The following is a 19195-nucleotide window of genomic DNA, read 5'->3' on the forward strand; positions in this document are numbered from 1 at the left end:
CAGCAAAGGGTTTCTTCCTACTTCCTATTTTCTCTTCTTGTAGCTCAGTTTCTGCACACAGCAGCACTTCATGAATAGTTCTTATTAATAAGTAAGTGCACAAGGCAGCCTGGGTAACTGTGTTGGTCAATCATTAGGCCATGACGAATGCTACCCCCCCTGTGCAGGCAAACGCCTGTATTTCCATTTTACAGCGCTGAGGATCCGGCGTACGGCACCAAAAGGCCCTCCTCTCTGCAATTTCTCAAATGAGGAAGTTCAGAGCAGAGCAGAGCAAGGAGCAGCTTCCTTTTACAGCCGTAGAATGATGAAGAGGTAGAACGGACCGTGCAAAGATGAGAACAGCCAAGCAGAAAAGCTGAGATCCAGAACAGTCGGAAGGATTTTGCTCAGGTTTTTATTTATTTATTTTATTTTATTTTTTCATTTTGACAGCAGATGCAAAACACTTGAGCTCAGGCTCTTGGGCTGCACAAAACAGGATGCCAAGTCACCAGCCTTGGTACCATGACAATATAACGCGATCCAAAGCTGAGGATCTGCTCTCCAAAGCAGCAAGAGATGGGAGCTTCCTTATCCGGGACAGCGAGTCCGTCCAGGGAGCGTACGCCCTCTGCGTTTTGTAAGTTACCTTTGTTTAATGGCTCTGAATGGAACTGGAAGTTGATTTAAAGACGCCCCTCCTGATAAAGTCGTCCCAACGAGCCTTCCAGGTTCTCGGTCCCGTCAGACTGAACTTTACCAAACTGTTAACACCATTTGTCTTGTGATTGCATCGATAAAGGAGCAAAGTTATTTCAGTTAAAATTCCCCTGGCTCTTCTACTCTGTTTCGCGTCACATCTCTTGCGCACACACCCACACACCCACACACACCGCAACATAAAACTAGTTCCCCTTTATTTGCATTCTGTCCTGCCTTTGCCCTCATCTTCTTTCGCGTTTAAAGCTTGCAGTGAAAATGCCACCCAACCTGTTCCGATTGCATCCTCGTTGCACCGATACTCTTCTGTGTCATTATTTTAGTTTTCTGGTAATAATGCATCATGCTGTACATGTCCTATCCCGGTGACAGATATTTGCATGTCATTGCTGACCACAGATACCAGAACTGCGTGTACACGTACCGGATCCTGCCGAACGAGGACAAGCAGCTCTCTGTTCAGGTGGGTGGACGGTACGAAACAGGACGCAGGTATTTTCATCTGAAGGTCACGCTGGTTAGTTTGGCCGCTTTGACGTTCGCCTGGCACACACCAGGCGTCCAGCTCTGTCGGTGAAACGTCAGTAGATTTTGTTTAGGTTGAAATCTGTTGTTAATAGTAAAAAAAAAAAAAAATAATAAATAAAAATTCACCTTGGGGTGTTTTTACGTTCACTTCCATTCAGTTCATCTGCGTAGAGCCAAATCACAACAGATGTCGTCTCAAGGTGCTTTACGCAAAAAAGAAAAACAACAACATGTCAGTTCAATCGTACAAACATTCCAGTTGACCATAAACTGAACAGCGGTATGCTTAGCTCTTCAAAGTAGCACTTCTTCCTAAAAAAAAAAGAAGTCAATTTTAGTCAAAATGATTCTGTTAAAGAAGATAAATAAAATAAAAAATAAAATCAGCACCTATTCTTTGCCAAAAGATGCTCTAAGAAAAATCATCACTTTTGGCAAAACAACATGACCTATGCCCTTATTTTTAGGAAAGTGGCATCAAGCATGTAGGCTAATAATTTTAGCATTTCCTCTTTTTTAAAATTCTGAAATAGCAAAAATCACTAAGGCCTAAAAAAACTCCACTCATACCTCCGCATTAATATGTGGGAAGGTGTAACGTCTCCAGATTTGAATGACTATGCTAACATCTCAAACCGTTTCCTTACAAGTACACAAAGCTAAAGATCATGCTTCCCAGCTCTTGAGCTCTGAATGGTCAACTGTAAAGAGAAATCACTAAATTATCATGATCACCTGTGGAGATTTTCTGAAGATAACCTTTGGCAGCAAGAGAATCTGGTCTAACAGAGAGATCTACAGATTCCTGTTGCCGCCAGTGCAGAGCTTGCTCAACTTTGGCAGCAGGTGGTTGGGAGTGAGAAAAGGAGACAGTAGCAAAGACATGCCTCAGGAGGCAGAGTATAATTACACCAGTGAATCGTTGCTCTTATTGTTTGGGAAATTTTGAAAATTGTTTGTCCGGACGAGAAAATACAAAAGCTTCAAAACCTGTGATGTGCCGAAATGGAGGAGTTACAGTTGAAGGGAGTGGATTTACAAGATTAAGCAACAAAACAAAGCAATTTTCAAGGAAATTCTTCGAACATAGTCAAATCAGGTGGCTAGGCACAAACTAGTTATAATCAGTTCCAAGGAGTAACAAGTCAAGAAATGAGTCAGGATTTGTCCCACAGGTTGATTTCCACCATGTCAACAGGAACAGTAGAGGCTACACAGAATGCAAATGTTGACTTTAGACAAACATTTGCTCTTTTATAACTACAACTTATCAATACACTTTAGTAAACCATGTCAGACCCGAAGGCTACAAATTAATTCATAAATCCATAAATCAGTGAATGTTCTGTGTGAGGAATCCTGGCGTCCGGTGCGTAAATATAAAACCAATCTCTGGTGTTCATTCTGTACTGAACAGGAGAGCACATCCTAGATGTTTCTGGATGTGCTTACATCTCATTTAAACGTGAGTTTAAATGAGGTGGCGACTTAAAAATGGACTGTTGGAAGAGATGGAAAGTAGAGTTAAGTTATCAGGGCCTGGAGGAAAGCGAGGCTTACTGCACTGTGCTCATAATGTTTATGAGCTTGATGTATAATAACTTCACCATAAATCTGACCTGCAAGCCAGAGGAAAACATTTTCTCATACACAGTTGTAATATAGAACCGCAGCAAACGATATGGTATGGATGGTCAATCAGTATCATCTTTAAATTCAATCGTTAAAAAAAAAAAGTCATTTTATTTGGTAAACGCACTCACACACACACACACATATATATATATATATATATATATATATATATATAAGTGGTAAATATTAGTTTATGCAAGGGCAGTTTTTCTAACATTTCCACCTTGACCTTTGTGTCACAAAACTATAAACTTTAATGTATTTCATTTAAATATGGTCTGATTGACCAACACATTGTTGATTGTTGTGATTTATTTATTGTTTTTGTTATTGATTTAAATTGTACTAAAACCTCTTAAGATGGCAACATTACCAAAAAGAAAAAGAAGCCATAAGAATCCCTTACTATTACCAACAAGCTATTAAGAGGACAATATATATTAATGCAAGCAAACCTCCTGTGGTTTGATGAAACCAAAGGTAAACTTTTTACACTCCGTCTTTCAACAAAATGGTTTTGGCTCAGTTATGACTAACTATTAATAAGTAGTAAAAGGTAGTTATTAACAAAGCTAATAATTTAGAGCTAAAATGATGCAGTCGGGGCACCACCTAATTACCAGGAAATAATAGTTAAAGAGTTCTCAGTCTGAGTTATTGTTTTATGAATATGCCTTAAAGGATGAAGGATTACGTGCAGCACTGACCTTCTTGAACAACATAGCACTACGTAAACACAACTTCTCTGATTAATGATCATAAGTCACCCCTTACTTTAATCAACCAACTCACTAAGCTATCAACGCTCAACCAAGGCAGAATGAGAGATTAATGAAAACTGATACAGTAAACAGTGAAAATGAACAAATAAGAATGGAATAAATAACCTGTACAAATGATGCGACGATGAACTGTGAATGTTGAGAAACTTGGGTTCCTCAACCAGAGTTGAGTAAATTAGCTTTAAGCTAAATGAGCTTTAAGCTAAGTAAGGCTGGTTTATACTAAAGTCTGTTGTGAATGACTCACACAGGAACACCAAAATATGTCAGAATAAAAGGTAACCAGGAAGAATTAGACTGAGGAAAGATTGGCTTTAAGCAAATTAAATTAGTTTAATATCAAATTAAGGACACAGCTGCTATGTGTTCAAAGCAACCAGTTCACAATCCATGTCTTTACTACAGAAGCAAAGATAAAAACATTATTCTAAGTATCTAGATGGGTTTATTTTTAATTTTGGACAACCAATATGGCGGTTTAAAACGGATGTTCACTCACAAGATGGCGACTTCAGACGGAAATAAAGAAGCGAGCTCCTTGTCCCTATTTTAGCAGACCTTGTAAGTCTCATTTTTAAGCTCCGTTAATAACAATATTAATTATTCATGAGCCTCGGCGGCCTGCAGCGCGAGGGGGAAGAGATTTTGCACAGCAAAATACTAACTAGCTTATTTTAGCATTAGCATAATGTTCCACATTTGGGGATTCAGAGTTGTTGTTGTTTTTTGTGTTTGTGTGAAATGAAGACGATAGACAAACTGGTTATGGCAGCATCATGCTGAGGTTACAGCTCTCGTCAGAGGACAGGTTGATACTGCAACTCATTAGACGGTTGCGCTTCATCAAGGTCATTTTTAGTCGTGATATTTATAGTAAAAGTTTCTAAATAGACTCAAATTACATTCGGTCGTTAAAAATCACGGCCATGTTTCAGCTAAAATTAGGAGATTTAGCCTTTCCGTCTGTAACCAGAATGAGTGCAAGATCTGTTCTGCATTTTTTCATCGTTGCCAATTTCCTAAGATGGATCAACTCCTCTAATTAGGACCTGCTGCATTTTCTAACACTTAAAAATCAGCTGTAATGTCGGCTAATTCAAAAGGTCACTTCACTCATTAGAATTACAACATAGGTCTAGGAAGTTTTTTCTAAAAGACCTGCTTGAATATGAGATGTTTCAAAGAAGAAAGGATTTAAATTCTTCTTGCCTGAGTTCGCACATGTCCAAAGTGTGGGTTGGGGTCTGTTTTCACCCGCCGGACTCATTTTGTGCAAATTAAGAGTGACACAAATTTGGCGCCAGATGGTTGATGCATATGGAGGATTTTCTTCATTAACTAGGGCAACGTAGAACCACGATTTTTGCTTTCTTTTTCTATTTTTCATTTAAATGGACCACATCCAGCCACAAGTTTTCACTCAAAGGCAGCCTTTGGTGGATCCAGATTTGCATTTAATTAATTGATTAAGCCAAACATGAAGTGGCTTCAAAGAAAGAGTGAATCAAAGACTGAGAATATATAAAAATGTCTCTACTTAAAAAAAAAAAAAAAAAAAAAAAAAAAAAAAGCAATATGAAAGTTTCTTTTTTTGTGTTTTTTTTTTTTTAATTCTAGTTTTTTTTTTTTTTTTTTTCTTGGTTGGTTTTGATTGGACGATTTTGGCCCACGTGGAAAACAAAAAGTTTGGACACCGCTGCACTAGAAACAGCTAAAAGTTGGACTAGTGTGAGTTTTGAAAAGTGGAAATATTTGAGATGTTTTTGGTTTTCCTCAGGTTAGCCGGATGAAAAGGAAGCTGTGAATAAGAGCTTCACCTCCCTGCTCAGTCCGAGGCTCCAAATCTGAACCTACAATCTCTGCTCTGCTTTCCTTCCGAGACCAAAGTCAACCCGCGTGTTGCCTCTTCTGGTGGGAGTTGATCAAATGTAGCTCCACTTTGACCCATTTTTCTCTGAACTAATTTACATGAGACGAATGAAAACGACTTAGAGGACCAAAAGAAGCGGCGTCGAATTTACATTTCTCGAGTTTTTACAAATAATTACACCACAAATACCGAAGAAGTGAAGTGTTGCAGCGTTACTGTGAAAATCTCACTGCGAGTCAGAACCACAGCTTGAAGCTCCTACCGTCGTGTTTCAGAGAGGAGATGCAGCGACGTGTGGTTTCAGTTTTTTCGCCGCACAAAGCGGTTTGTAAACATAGTTTTTTTTTTCTTTTCTCTGTTTCAGTCTTTAGCCGCACTTTCATAAAAGGTGGGGTTATGGGTGTACAAACATTTTGTAACATGAGCCAAAATTATCAATTCAAGAGCGCTCGCGAGCTGGAAAATAAAACAGGGATTATTATTATTAAACAAAGAAAATAGTTTATTTTATTTTGTGGGAAAGGAATGTTTTCTTTGTTGAAAGAAAGTCAACCACTTTCCTCGTTTATTTTGACTAAAAGTGAAGAAGATTTAGTCTCAGGAATAAAAACTTGGGTCATATTTATTTCAAAAGGTTTTAACAAGGTAAATGAAATATGTTAGAATATGAGTCAATGTGTGGATTCATGTCTGCTATGAAATTAAACAGAAAGCAGGAGGACTGATTTTTAAGAGATGAATACTTTGCTATATATAACATTTTGACTTCAATTTGTGAAAATTGGTTAAAAAGAAAAAGAGTCTCCATCTGCCTGAACCATCTGCACTGGTGCCAAACTATGTTTCATTGTCAAAAGGACCTTTGAATGATACAAACTTTGGTACTTTTGCAGCTGTGCCATTTGTCCTTTTTTTTGTCTTCATTTTTTTTATTGTCAGATGATAAATTAAAGTAGAAAATTTTCAACTTTTGAAACGCAGAACATTTCCAAAAGTCAAAAGTTTTAACGTTTTCTAACTCAGAAATTTCCACGTCTCTATTTTTCTAGAAAATTTCAGAGATTAATTTAAAAATCGACGTTTTTCTGTTGCTGTTGTTGTGAAAATTAACTCCTATTTCCTTTATCCTTTATTTTTAATCCACTACGACCCTGATACACCATCGTAGAATTGCAATTTTCTACAGAACTGATTATTTATTTATTTATTTATTTTACTGCAGGCCTCTGAAGGCGTTCCCATCCGGTTCTTTGTGATGCTGCCTGAGCTGGTGGAGGCTTACTACAACCCTAACATGGGCCTGGTCACACACCTGCAGTACCCGGTCCAGAGGGAGGAGGAGGCAGAAGAAGAGCAAGGTCAGTTTGCCCGCCGCCCCACTTTGAAAAAAACAAAAACAAATAAAGAAATAAAGATATAAAGAAAACATACTAACATGCTGCAACCTTAACCAACTCTCCCACCTGTGGTTTGTGTCCCAGAATCCAACAGTCTTCCTCCGCAGCTTCCACCCAGGCACTTCCTGGCCGACGCCAAAGAAAGTGAAACCAAGACGTCGGAGCAGGCCACCAAGGCCTTGTCGGACACCTACCTGATGAGGCTGCAGCACATCGACCTGTCCGCGTACGGAGAAAAGAACAAAAATTCACAGCTACACGTCGCTGATTTGTAACTCGAGTTGCCGAGGATGTTGCTGCAGAGTGTTTCAGTTTTGGTTGGTGCTTCCAGGCTGTCAGAGGAACACCAGCTGGCCATCCAGGAGTACTTCAGGACCTCCATCTGCCTGGACGCGGAGCAGGTGCAAAACGGAAACCCCAACCTGCCCGGCCTCAAGAAGCTCATCACGGCTGTGTGCAAGAATCTAAACTGGTGCGTTTGCCACTCAAGACGTCAGATTTTTTATTATTATTATTATTTTAATAGAGAGATTTCACCTGACTTACTTTTTTTTCTCTTTCTCTCTGAGCCAGTGAGATTTCTCGAGTCCTCCCCGCCCTCGAGATCTTCCACAGAGCGTTGGACCAGCAGCTCTCCCCGGGCATTGGGCCTAAACAGGTTAGTGGCCATCTTGATTCTTAGCATTACTCGTGCACATGCAAAAAATAAAAAAATAAAATAAAATAAAATAATAAGAAGAAACCTGATCTCATCCTGAGTTTTTCTGCATGTGCTTCCAGATTCTTGTAGATTCAGGACAATCTATAAGCTACAGGCTGGAGCAACTCTCCAAGCTGCTCTACTCCATAGAGGACAAGGTACGGGCAGCTGCACACATGCTGGTCACTTTTCACCCATGACGTCTGTCACTGACAGACAGAGAAAAAACACTTCTTCTTTCACTTTTCAGGCCAAAAGTTCTGTTTTCGAGGCCGTCGGCTATGATGGAGGCCACCGGAAATCTCTCATACCGATTGTTTCTTTTGAGGTGCTTCCCCTTCAGTTTTAGTTGTTTTTTTTTTTTTCGTTTTTTTCTTAAATTAAACTTCAACGATGCAAAGAAACAGGATAAAACTTATGCAGGTCTGTGGTTTTATTTGATATGATTCTCTCTTGACTGGCAGGTAAAGCAAGAGTCGCTGGGCATTTCAACCAAGATGTTTCTGAAGGTGGACGTCGAAAGCGGGAAACTCTTCTTCAAGAAGTCCAAAGACGGACCGGAGGATAAATACTTTGTTCACAATAAAAGTAAGACATTTCCTGTATATTATCCTGTAGAATAGTTTCTTTCTCCACAAAGAAATATTTCTACTTGATGAAGTGAGATGAGTTTTCCCAGAAAGCTCTAGGGGAATCCTTTCTTCTTCTGTTTTGTTCTTTGTTCCATACATGTGAATTACAATTCACAGTAATCCACTTGTCTGTGTATTTTCCCTTTTATTTGGGACGCATATTTGCGTTGCATATTTGCGTCTCCCAAATATGCAGACATTTCTTGACATGTCACAATTTCAGCAGCATTCCTAATTAGGTTTAGGAAAGATTATAACTCCACCATCTTGACAGCTGAAAAAAAAAAAAAAACCTTAGTGATTCTCGACTTTCCAATCTACTGGTGAGAGAGGAGCCTTTACTGTCCACTGGGATAGTAAAATAAACTTTTATTTGTTTTAAATTGATGCCAGTATGTCATTTTGATCAAGAGGTCGAACTTATTTCATAACAGTATAGAAAACAAAAGCATAAATGTACAGATAAAACCTGTTTCTGTGAATGTGTTAGAGAGCTGAACCCCAACGTTTTAGATTTTTAATCTGGAAACATTAAATCCTTAGAGGAGTCACGATCTAACCTCTAAATGCCAGACACAACAGAATCCTCGTCTCGTTAAACCAAGATGTGTTCTCCTTCAAATAAAAAAGTCCACGACAGTAAAAACAGCAACATCTCTTTGGATTTTTAGATGTGGTCTAGAGGAACCAGAGTGGGCAGAGGGAGAACCTCCTCTGTTAGAGGAGCAAATTTTTATATCTTATTGAAACAACAAACGTCATTTCTGCTCAGTGTTTTTGTAGCTTTGTCGGCTTCATTTGAATCGTTTTCATGTTCTCCAGTCCTACAGCTGGTAAAATCCCAGAAAATGCACGCCAAGCTCATCATCGTGGTGGAGACGGAGAAAGAGAAGATTCTGCGTAAAGAGTTTGTGTTTGACGACACAAAGGTGAGTCCATTGATAACTTTCTACTGTTGCTCCATGAGAAAACACTGCAGAAGCCACACTGTTTGCTCACTTTCTGACTTTTTTTCTCCCCACCTTTTGTCTCGATTGCTTAAAGAAAAGAGAAGGCTTTTGTCAGCTGCTTCAGCAGATGAAGAACAAGCACTCGGAAAAGCCGGAGCCGGACATGATCACGGTGTTTGTCGGCACCTGGAACATGGGTAAGGAACGTTTCCCCGCGTGTGGCAACTGATCCGAAATTTAGACGGACGTCTAAATGCCAAACGCGAACGATGACCAACTAAACCCACAGGAAACGCCGGCCCTCCTCCCAACATCGACTCGTGGTTTCACTGTAAGGGCCTGGGGAAAACGCGGGACGACACGGCGGACCACATTCCGCACGACGTGTACGTCATCGGGACCCAGGAGGATCCGCTGGGCGAGAGGGAGTGGTCGGACACGGTGAAGAATGCCCTGAGGAAAATCACAAACATCAGCTTCAAGCAGGTGGGTGTCACAGTGGGAAAGTATTCATACCTCTTTCTTATGAGTACCATTGGGTTTTTTTCCTTCACATTTTTGTTAACGCTGCAGTTTGTGGCCATAACGTACTTTTTAAAAAAAAACAAATTTAATGCATTTTTAGGCCTTATTTTTAGATACTTGAATTTAAAAGTTTTTAAGGATGCACAAAAACCTTTTATCTGCCTTCTAAAGTTAAAAAATATACAGAAATATGATCCAGCTGTGTGCAATTTGATGTCGGTTTAAAAGCAGCTGCTGAATAGAGAGTGTTGGTTTACAGACGGGCTCACAGGAACTCAGCAGGCAGGTCAGAGAGAAAGTTGTGGAGAAGTTTGAAAGCAGAGCTAGATTTGAAAGCAACATCCAAAGCTTTTCTCAGAGGAAAGAAATAAAGAAAGAGAGATAATTTCTGGCGAAAAGCAGTGACAGATTTCCGTCTCCCAGGTGGCGACTCACACTCTGTGGAACATTCGGATCATCGTCCTGGCCAAGCCCGAGCATGAGAACAGGATCTCCCACGTGTTTTCAGACAGCGTGAAGACGGGAATCGCCAACACTTTGGGTGAGCGTTTCCACGTCTCCACGGGGCGCCGGGCGCCCGTCGTAAAGGCCGACATGAAGACACAGTCTAATCTATAACATCTGGCTTGTTTACAGGGAACAAAGGAGCCGTGGGAGTGTCCTTCATGTTCAACGGTACATCGTTCGGATTCGTCAACAGCCACCTGACCTCTGGAAGCGAGAAGAAGCTCAGGTGAGATCGGTGACAGAGTTGTAAATGAGACATCTTCAACAGACACCATATGTGTGGTAGCTGAAACACCGACTCTGTACTCAAAAGATTTCTTACTCTTGAGCGGGTCACAGTGGATTTTCTTTGTCTGCAGACGGAATCAGAACTACGTCAGCATCCTGCGATTTCTGAACCTGGGCGACAAAAAGCTGAATCCGTTCGACATCACGCATCGCTTCACGCACCTCATCTGGCTGGGAGACTTAAACTACCGCGTTGAACTGCCGTCTTCGGTACGTTTGTCTGGTCGTGTTTGACGGCTCTAAATTGTCCAGGAGTGGACAAAGTAGTTGGAATGATGATGATGATGATGATGCGTAGAAAGGCTTAATATCTTGGAGGAAGCAGAGAGAGAGAGACATTTTACAATTCCTCCTGGGATGATCTCTCCAGAGTGTCCAGTCTTTCTCTGTAGGTTGACACATCCGTTTTATTCTAATGAGGTTGTTAGAGGACACTGGGAACTGTGACTCCAATTTGCCTTTTTTTTTTTTTTTCAAAATCAAAGTTTCAGTTTGAGATTTGCGGTACTGCAGAAACAAAAAAAAAAAAAAACAAGGTTTAGATGAGGTTGCTTGTACTTCTTTCAGTTCTCAGTGTGTATTCATCAGCCCATCATGGAGAGCTTATTGGTTCCTCCAGCGACTTTAATGCAACCTCCGATGAACAGCAGCATGTCATTTTACACACAGTCATCATGACTGTGCAGTCCAGCTGAGTGAAGCTGTCTGCATGGTGACTCAGTGTCTCGCTGAGCCACTTTTAGCAGCAGGGATGACCTTATCAGCCTTTCCACAGGTTGTCAGAAGGTTGCTTCGGTTCGGTGACATTTACTGCAAACTTCCAAAGGATGATTTTGTCTTTTCTGCGGTGGGGGTTCGCGTAGGAAACTGTTAACAGTCACTATCTTACCTCGCAGAGAATAGTTTTTGAGCAGAACAGATGGGAACATATTTCAACACAAACTCTGTTTTACATACCTAGTGCACTAGTTCTGCATTTCAGGGTTAGTTACAGTGAAGTGTGCAGCTGAAATGGAAGGCTGCAGCAATTTAATCAGGTTTAGATTTCATATTTAGCTTGAAATTGCTTTGGTTTTCTCCACTTATTTTATTTGTAATTTTTTGTGTGTTTTTTTTTCTTTCACATTGTTCTGATTTGCGTCTGCAGTACAAATAACGTTAAGTGATGAACAGTCACCCCACGGCTTCCCTTTGCAGGACGCCGAGAACATCGTGACGAAGATCAAGCAGCAGCAGTACCAAGATCTCCTCAGCAGAGACCAGCTCTGCATGGAGCGGAACGACGGGAAGGTCTTCCTGCATTTCGGTGAGTTCTGCTGGGTCCGAACACATCGCAGACGTGCGGCAGCCGGGTCGGCGCTAAAGCAGCAAATCTAATCTTTCTGCTGATTGCAGAGGAGGAGGAAATCACATTTCCACCCACCTACCGCTTTGAGAGAGACACACGAGACAAATACGCCTACACAAAGGCCAAAGCCACCGGGGTGAGAATGGCGACTTTATTCCTTCTGTCCTGCACTGGAAATGACTGAGCGGTCATAACAATAACAGCATTTGGAACACAAATGAGTGAAGTTAATTTGTTTGAAAGTCAAAATGGAAACATGAAAAGACATCCATAAATCAGACACAAAGCAAGAAAAGTATAATTATCTTTCTAAAATAATAGCCTAAAACCTATTTTGTGTGTGCAAATCATCTTTTGGCAATAAAAAAGGGGTTGATTTTTTCTTCTAACTATTTTTTCTTTGCTTTTTTTTTTGTTTGTTTTTCCCAAAATCACTTTTGGAATCACTGAGGTCATTATTGTAGGAAGGTGATAACAGGTTACTTTTTTTTCAGCAGCTTTTCAATGGAAATTGTAAAAAAAAAATAATAATAATTCAGTTTATTAACTACATAAAAATTACATTTGCAGACAAAATACAATTTGCCATCGTGGTGCGACCGCGTCCTGCGGAAGTCATATCCTCTGGTTCACGTTGTGTGCCAGGCGTATGGTGAGTATTTATCCTGCGTCGTCCAATGACACAGAGTTTCTTATGAAAAGCTAATGAGTGTTGCATTACCTCCAAAAGTTTTTTACTTTAAGCGAGTGTTTTCCTCTCATTAAATATAACATAGCATTTTGTTTGCATTTAATTATTATTTTTTATTTTATTCACTTTGTAAGAAATATGAAGAGTTTTTATAACACCTAAGACAAATCATGAATGATAAACTTTTATCTGCCCCCAGCCATTTAACGCAGCACTACATTTTAAAAGCTGCAAAACGGACAGAACTTTTTAAAGTATTACAAAAAAAAAAGAAAATATAGTTTGCTGCTGCATGTTGGGCTACTGGGCACAGTTTATAAATTAATTTTGTTTTTTCTCAGAAGTCAAAATTTTCATGTTCCAAGCTGGAAAAATGGACATAAACAACTCCTGACCACAAAATCCAACATGGCCACCATGAATTTAAAACCTTTTGACAGTTGCAGTAAAGTTTTCACTTCTGTGCTCACACAGCACCCACAATTGTGTGTTTAATCAACGTGTCAATGTCAGTTTTTTAAAGTTAAAAATGCAGAGAAATATACTGTAGTTAGCTCGTGTTGCTAGTAGCAGCGAGCTTTCTGACTATGCATATCATTTAGCAAATTGAACTGGTTTTCTGGCTTGTAACTACAACATAGTTAAGTCAGTATTAATGCCAGTTCCAGATCCAAGATTTCACTAGACAATAATTCTGCAGCATAAGAAGCTCCTAGTTCTCTGTCCTCTGTTACTAATTTTCGAGTCTGTTTCTTTCTTCTTTTTTTTTTATCAGCTTCTGTTTAAAGAACACGTCACATTGCAGAACACACCCTGAACACACTGTTGCTACGCTGAAACATGGCGATGGCAGCAGCATGCTTTTTTACAGGACTTGGAAAATCTTTAAGAAAACCTGTTAGACACAAGAACAGACTTAAGATTTGGCATCCAGTGAGACATCCAGCTAGAGCCACAGTGGACCGGCTTACATCAGAGATTTTCCTGGTTTAGAATGGCCTAGTCAAAGCGCAGACCTAAACACTATTGAAAGTTTTCAAGACTGATGCTCACAGCAGCTCACCATCTGGTCTGACTGAGCACTTTGGTAAAAGACCTTTTACTGTGATCGCAGTGATTAGTGTTTCTGCAAAGTATTGACTCAGAGAGACCGAGTACAAATGCGTGGCACACTTTTTTTTTTTTTTTTTTCCACCAGGGGGTCTTTTTGTGGGCTCTAGTGTCCCTTATACAACAGCGGGCCTACAGGAAAGGGGGAAGAAAAGGGGGGAAGACATGCGGCGAATGTCATCGGGTCCGGGAATCGAAACCGCGACGGCCACGTCGAGGACTGAAGGCCTCCAAGCGTGGGGCGCGATACCCTCTACGCCACCGGAGCACGCCCCAGTGGCACACTTTTTAATTGTTAGTTTTGCAGGAAAAGACTAAAACACAGTAAAATATTTAGAATTTTCATTCCCATTTCACAACTGCGCTCTATTTAGAGTTGCCCAGAGTTCCTTGAAGTTTCATTTTTGCGCCTTCATTCCTTCACAACGCCAGTCTGTTTGTGTTGTTTCGTTTGACGTCTTTCATTCGTGAATGTTTGACATGCGACCATAACATCTGATGAGAACTCCCACTGGGCCTTTCGTCCTCACAGGATGCACTAATGACATCATGACCAGCGACCACTCGCCTGTTTTTGCTTCATTTGAAGTCGGAGTTGCATCACAGTTCGTCTCCAAGCAAGGTAGGAGAACCAGTAGGAGAACCCCCCTCCCCCCTCCACCCAAAGCGGAGGAGGGAGGGAGGGCGGGTTTGGGAGGTCAGACTCATTTCCATTTTGGGCCACATCAGGATCACGAATGTCTTTAAAGGGCTGATTGTGGCAGAATGTGTTGATGAAAGTACCTGTTAAAATGTTAAAATGTTAATGAATTAGCTTCAGTTCATTCAGTGAGTATTTCTTAAAGGGGCAGTGTCATGTAAAATCAACCTTTTTGAGTTTTCCGTCATGTACTATTGTTATTCCCTCATCAAAAATAAACATTTGATTCTTTTAAGCATGTTTGAGAAATCTTCTAATCTCCATGGAAACCATTCAGCTGTGCAAAACGCCTGGATGGACCTAGCCCCGCCTTCGAGACGCAGCTCCTCCTTTGACCTGCAGTTTTCAGGTTTCGAAGCTTCCGCCTTACAGTCCAAACTCTCCCCCGTGGCTCCTCCTCTCAGCTCCTTCAGACTAGCAAGCAGCAATTAGCAAACACCATCAGCTGCTCAGCTCATTGTACGAGCAGAGCAGAATAACATAAAAACTCAGTAGTAACATCAAAACTTGTAAAGGGTTAATAGAGGAGCCATGTTGCGATGACTTCCTGAAGGCGGAGTTTCAGAAAGAGTAGGAGTTTTTAAAGAGACAGAGGCCCAATATCAAGGTGTTAAATCAGGAAGTCAAATTTCTTTGAAATAATATTTGATATATGTAATATTTTTTTATATCAACTAAAGGTAACATAGTTATTTAATTGTATTATAAAATGGTGCTATGTCTGGAAAACACATGATGCTGTCCCTTTAAAGTAAATGTCTCTGAACCTGTAGGAATGCTCCGTAATATTTTTGCCTGATAATGCAAAAATAAACCAACTGATGTTTCAAATATAGTTGGAATAAAGAATAGAGATTTGTTCGTCATTGTAGCTTCGAACTTACACAACAAAAGACATTTATTAGATCTCACTTTTGGTGTTTAGGCTTTAAACTTTGTGGGGTGGAGGGGTTCACATAATTTTACACAAATGCCAACATCCCACAGATTAAAAAACGTTTCTCTTTTTTTTTTTTTTCTTTACAAAGTTTTATGTTTTTCTTCATTTTAAAACCTCAAAGAAGAAACAAAACAGTGTTTCCTTATAAATGACAACAAAATTCCTAAAATAGATTTTTTTTTTTCCAAAGGTCATATAACATTTATGTCTCTTTGGACTATAAAGAGCTCCCTGTTTTAGAATGCAGGGGCCTTAAGTCTGACCCATGTGGCCTAAATCAATCAAAGATGGCCTCGCCCTGCGGTCTGATGTCTTGGTCTTTGTTGACTCTTCAGATCCCAACAGCGCTCCTCAAGGTGGAATCCAGATCATGAACTGCGTGGCCATCCTGCTGACGAAGTCAAAGACCAGGTTCTTCATCGAGTTTCACTCCAGCTGCTTGGAGAGTACGTTTTATCTGACTCGGCACGTTCAATCCGTCGCTAAAAAGATCCAGAAACTGATCAAAAACGAATGCGTCCCACAGAAACTGTGAAGACCTCAGAAGGAGACAACACGGAACAATCCGACGGCTCCATTAAAGTTTGGTTCGGCAATAAAGTCGAGGTAAAATGAAGCATTTTTTCGTTTGTCTGTTTGTTTTATTCACGGGTAAAACCGAATCGGTGACCGCCTCATTCCCGTCTCTCCAAGCTCACGCCGATCATTTCCGACCCCGACTACCTGCTGGAGCAGCACATCCTCATCTGCGTCAAATCCACAGACTCTGATGAGTCTTACGGTAAGGGAGGAGGAGAAAGTGAGAGGAGATATCGGCAAAATGTCTTGGCAAGCTGTACGTACTTTACCTCCTCTGTGAAGGATGTAACAAAATGTAATGTGTGTTGTTGTTTTTTTTCTAGAAGCTTTCTGAGATCAATCTCAAAATTTCTGATGTTTTGGCCGGAATTTTAAACTTTTTTCCCTCTACTTTTTACTTTTACTTGAGTAAAAATATGTCGAAGTATTGCGACATTTACTCGAGTTTTATTTTTTATCTGTCTACTCATCTGTGTCAGTTTGCCTTAGCAGGTTCCTGCAATCTACTGTCTTTGAATTATCAATTACACTGGAGCTTAAATTTTATTTTTTTCCTAAAGAACTATTTAATTTTAAGCCCATAAGAGACTAATGGACAAAAAGTTGAGGTTTTTTTTTTTAGTCTGATCTTTAAAGGACCTAAAATTTGTGGCGCTCACGATCAGCTGGTGTTTGCTTCCTGAAGGGGAGGGATGCGTCGCTCTGCGAGCCGCCCAGTTCTGCTACAGGGAGTTCCAGATCACGCTGACCCACCAGGGCGAGAAGACGGGCACGCTGACCGGGGGCATCCAGCTGCGCACCTCCGAGTTCAAGCCCACTGAGAAATTATATGGTGAGGCTGAGAGGAGGAAAAAAAAACAACAACCCTCGTTTAAATCCCTTCCCGTTTTCTGAAATCAACTCTTCCTGTTCTCCTCCCCGTTCCAGATTTCATTAAAATCGAAAGAGACGACGCCGCTCCTTCGAAAGGCAAAGTGGGAGACAAGTAAGGCGCTCTTTATTTTTTTGAAACTTTTCTCCACAACTCAGAACGCAGCCCCTAAACATTCCTCTACAACTTGCGGCGTTGTCTTCTCGTCAACAGGTCCGTCGTAACGCCGGCCCATGATATCTCCAACCCAAATTATATGGGAGTTTCAGTCAAAAGTGGGAATGTGTCGGATAGGGGCTGGAGTTACAGCATGACCCCCAGGAATGTCTGCGGTGGGGCTCCAGGGTGTAAAGAGTCCAAGAAGCCCTGTTACGACGTGGGCGTACGAAGTCCCACTACAATGAATTATACCACGTCAGTGCCTGAATATTAATAATACACTTTCATATTGGGTAGTTTTTCTAAAAAAAAACACAACTTAAAAGTCTGGCGCTGCTGAAAGGTTTCCATCCATTCATCATCGGCATGAATGTCAAATAGATTTTATTGATGCCTTTTCAACTTCCAACATATTTTAAAACCCTGTAGTGACACGCCAAGCCACAAGTGTTTACATCTCTATTGCTGCTATTTTCACAGGTTTTCCTCATTTTGAATGACATTTCTGCTGCTACTTGCACATTTCTCCCCTTTCTGAGTTTCTAACCAGCACTTTATAGTTGATGTGATCCAACAGAAAGTCACTTCAAATCCTTATAGATTGGTTCTTGTCTGCTAGGAATGAGGACGAGAAGTTGTCTGAGATGTTGGACAACCCTCTGTACGGTTCCAGGGCCAAATCCCACTGCCAGGCCAAAGACCAAGGTCATCCCCAGCCGGACCGTCTTACACCGGCCATAGATGGAGACCTTAATCACCCCCCGTTGCTTGTGCCACGTAACCGCTCTTTCACTGCTTCTGAGAACAGACCCCAGCCTCAGACCCCTGTGGGCCTGCACCCACCAGGACAAAAGAAGCCTGTGATTCCCTCTCGCTCGGAGGCAGGCATGGCGCCGAATCGGCCTCCTTTGCCCACTAAGTCGCGTCCGGAACCCCAGACCCCCAAACCAAGAGATTACAGAGACACGTCGGAGTTTCCCGGCAAACAGAGAGTTCCGACGAGACTCAGCCCGCTACCGCCTCACAAAGACAGTAAGGCATGCACTAAAGTTTAAAGGGCACAAATGAATCCACACAGTCTGATACATTTTGTTTCTTATTTCAGTGCATTCAGAACATCCCAAGACGGGCCGTCCAGTGAACTGAGATAAAGCTGCAAATATGTCCAGCACTGACAGAACCGCTTCCTGCCCTGCATTTTACTAACTACTGTAAATCTAAAGTTAAAGCTTTGACCAGTTCTTCTCATCAATTTGTATCACAGAGTAGCTTATCATTTTTCTACAGTGTCAAAAAACTTATTCCCCCCTTTTTCTACAGCATATAGTTAGAACTAAGCTCTGTTTCCAGTCTTATGCTAAGCTAAGTTGAATGAATGATGGCTGCAGCTTGAAATTGAACAGATCACATTTCTCGACCCGAACTGGTAGTGTCTTACCAAAGTGTCAAACTCTTTCCATAAAGCTCCAGTTTATGTCACTGAATGAGATTTGTAAGTAGAAATTAAACGTGTGTAGCTATGTTTTTGTTTGCGTAAAGTTTTTATGTTCATTACAAATCAGGTTTGTTTTCTACTATACACAGCCAGGTCTCCATGGTAGCCCAGAATGGTCAAAGCAAACATGGGTTCAAGAAAGAGAAAATTGCATGCTTTTTTTTGTTTGTTTTGTTTTCAAGGTTTCATGTTAAGGTGTTTGGGTTAGAATTTGCTACATCCTACATACGTTCCCTTTGTTATTATAGAAAGTTACATTTTCAGGGTGGGTCTGCGTCACACTGTGGGTTACAGAACTGTACTTTCCTTCCAAATAATTACAAACAGAAACTTTTACACTATACTGTGGCTAATGAATGTTTACCACACAGTATTAAATTGCATGAATAATGACATTTTTCTTCAGGTGTACAATAAGTTCCAAAATAAACACAGTTGTCAAAGTTTCATTGGACTTCATTGTATTTTGAGTCACAAATGTATTTTTTATGATGATTGTCCATAAAACTAGAAAAAGTTTACATAAAATTTGTTGTTTAGAAATAAATGGTCACATGCTATCATTTAGAAATTTATAAGCTTGAGTGTGTGTTTTTTGGTAAGTTGTTTTCATACATGGAAAAAGTTGCCAGTTTTATGTAACACTAGTGACCACGGAGCTTGGTAACTCTTCTATCTTTCGACCTGCTTTGTTATAATTTTTATTTGAGTATTTCAGTAACTCATGCGTTGCAGTGCATTGCAATTGGTTCCCTATTAGGAAATTAACTTCTGACCACCTCTAAT

At 40.6% G+C, this 19195-nt stretch overlaps 1 protein-coding gene across 3 annotated transcripts; it reads left to right on the top strand.

The window, feature by feature from the left end:
- The first annotated feature begins 248 nt into the window (after nt 1-248).
- On the top strand, nt 249-18858 carry inpp5d (inositol polyphosphate-5-phosphatase D). Of its 3 annotated transcripts, XM_044128806.1 has the most exons (27): nt 249-622; nt 1102-1165; nt 6740-6875; nt 6999-7140; nt 7246-7386; nt 7488-7572; nt 7695-7772; nt 7865-7942; nt 8079-8202; nt 9069-9175; nt 9291-9393; nt 9486-9682; nt 10145-10262; nt 10358-10454; nt 10588-10726; nt 11714-11822; nt 11912-12000; nt 12435-12516; nt 14198-14287; nt 15641-15751; nt 15832-15911; nt 15999-16086; nt 16570-16716; nt 16812-16869; nt 16969-17169; nt 17534-17946; nt 18020-18858. In XM_044128806.1, the coding sequence occupies exons 1-27, from the start codon at nt 483-485 to the stop codon at nt 18058-18060; spliced, it is 3258 nt and encodes a 1085-aa protein (XP_043984741.1). In that variant the 5' UTR covers nt 249-482; the 3' UTR covers nt 18061-18858. The 3 variants fall into 3 exon arrangements, with proteins under 3 accessions (XP_043984741.1, XP_043984743.1, XP_043984742.1); XM_044128808.1 differs by lacking the exons at nt 249-622; nt 1102-1165 and adding an exon at nt 5405-5558; XM_044128807.1 differs by lacking the exons at nt 249-622; nt 1102-1165 and adding an exon at nt 5591-5841.
- Nucleotides 18859-19195: the final 337 nt, after the last annotated feature.

This window comes from Gambusia affinis, linkage group LG10 (genome assembly GCF_019740435.1).
Source record: "Gambusia affinis linkage group LG10, SWU_Gaff_1.0, whole genome shotgun sequence".
Lineage (NCBI taxonomy): Eukaryota > Metazoa > Chordata > Actinopteri > Cyprinodontiformes > Poeciliidae > Gambusia > Gambusia affinis.

What these genes read in the sequence shown, in the direction of transcription:
- inpp5d (XM_044128806.1), top strand. Translation starts at nt 483, where the DNA reads ATGCCAAGTCACCAGCCTTGGTACCATGACAATATAACGCGATCCAAA. An exon ending in TGTCGGCACCTGGAACATGG is followed by an intron (nt 9,394 to 9,485) that starts GTAAGGAACGTT and finishes CTAAACCCACAG; the next exon opens with GAAACGCCGGCCCTCCTCCC. An exon ending in CAAAGGCCAAAGCCACCGGG is followed by an intron (nt 12,001 to 12,434) that starts GTGAGAATGGCG and finishes TTACATTTGCAG; the next exon opens with ACAAAATACAATTTGCCATC.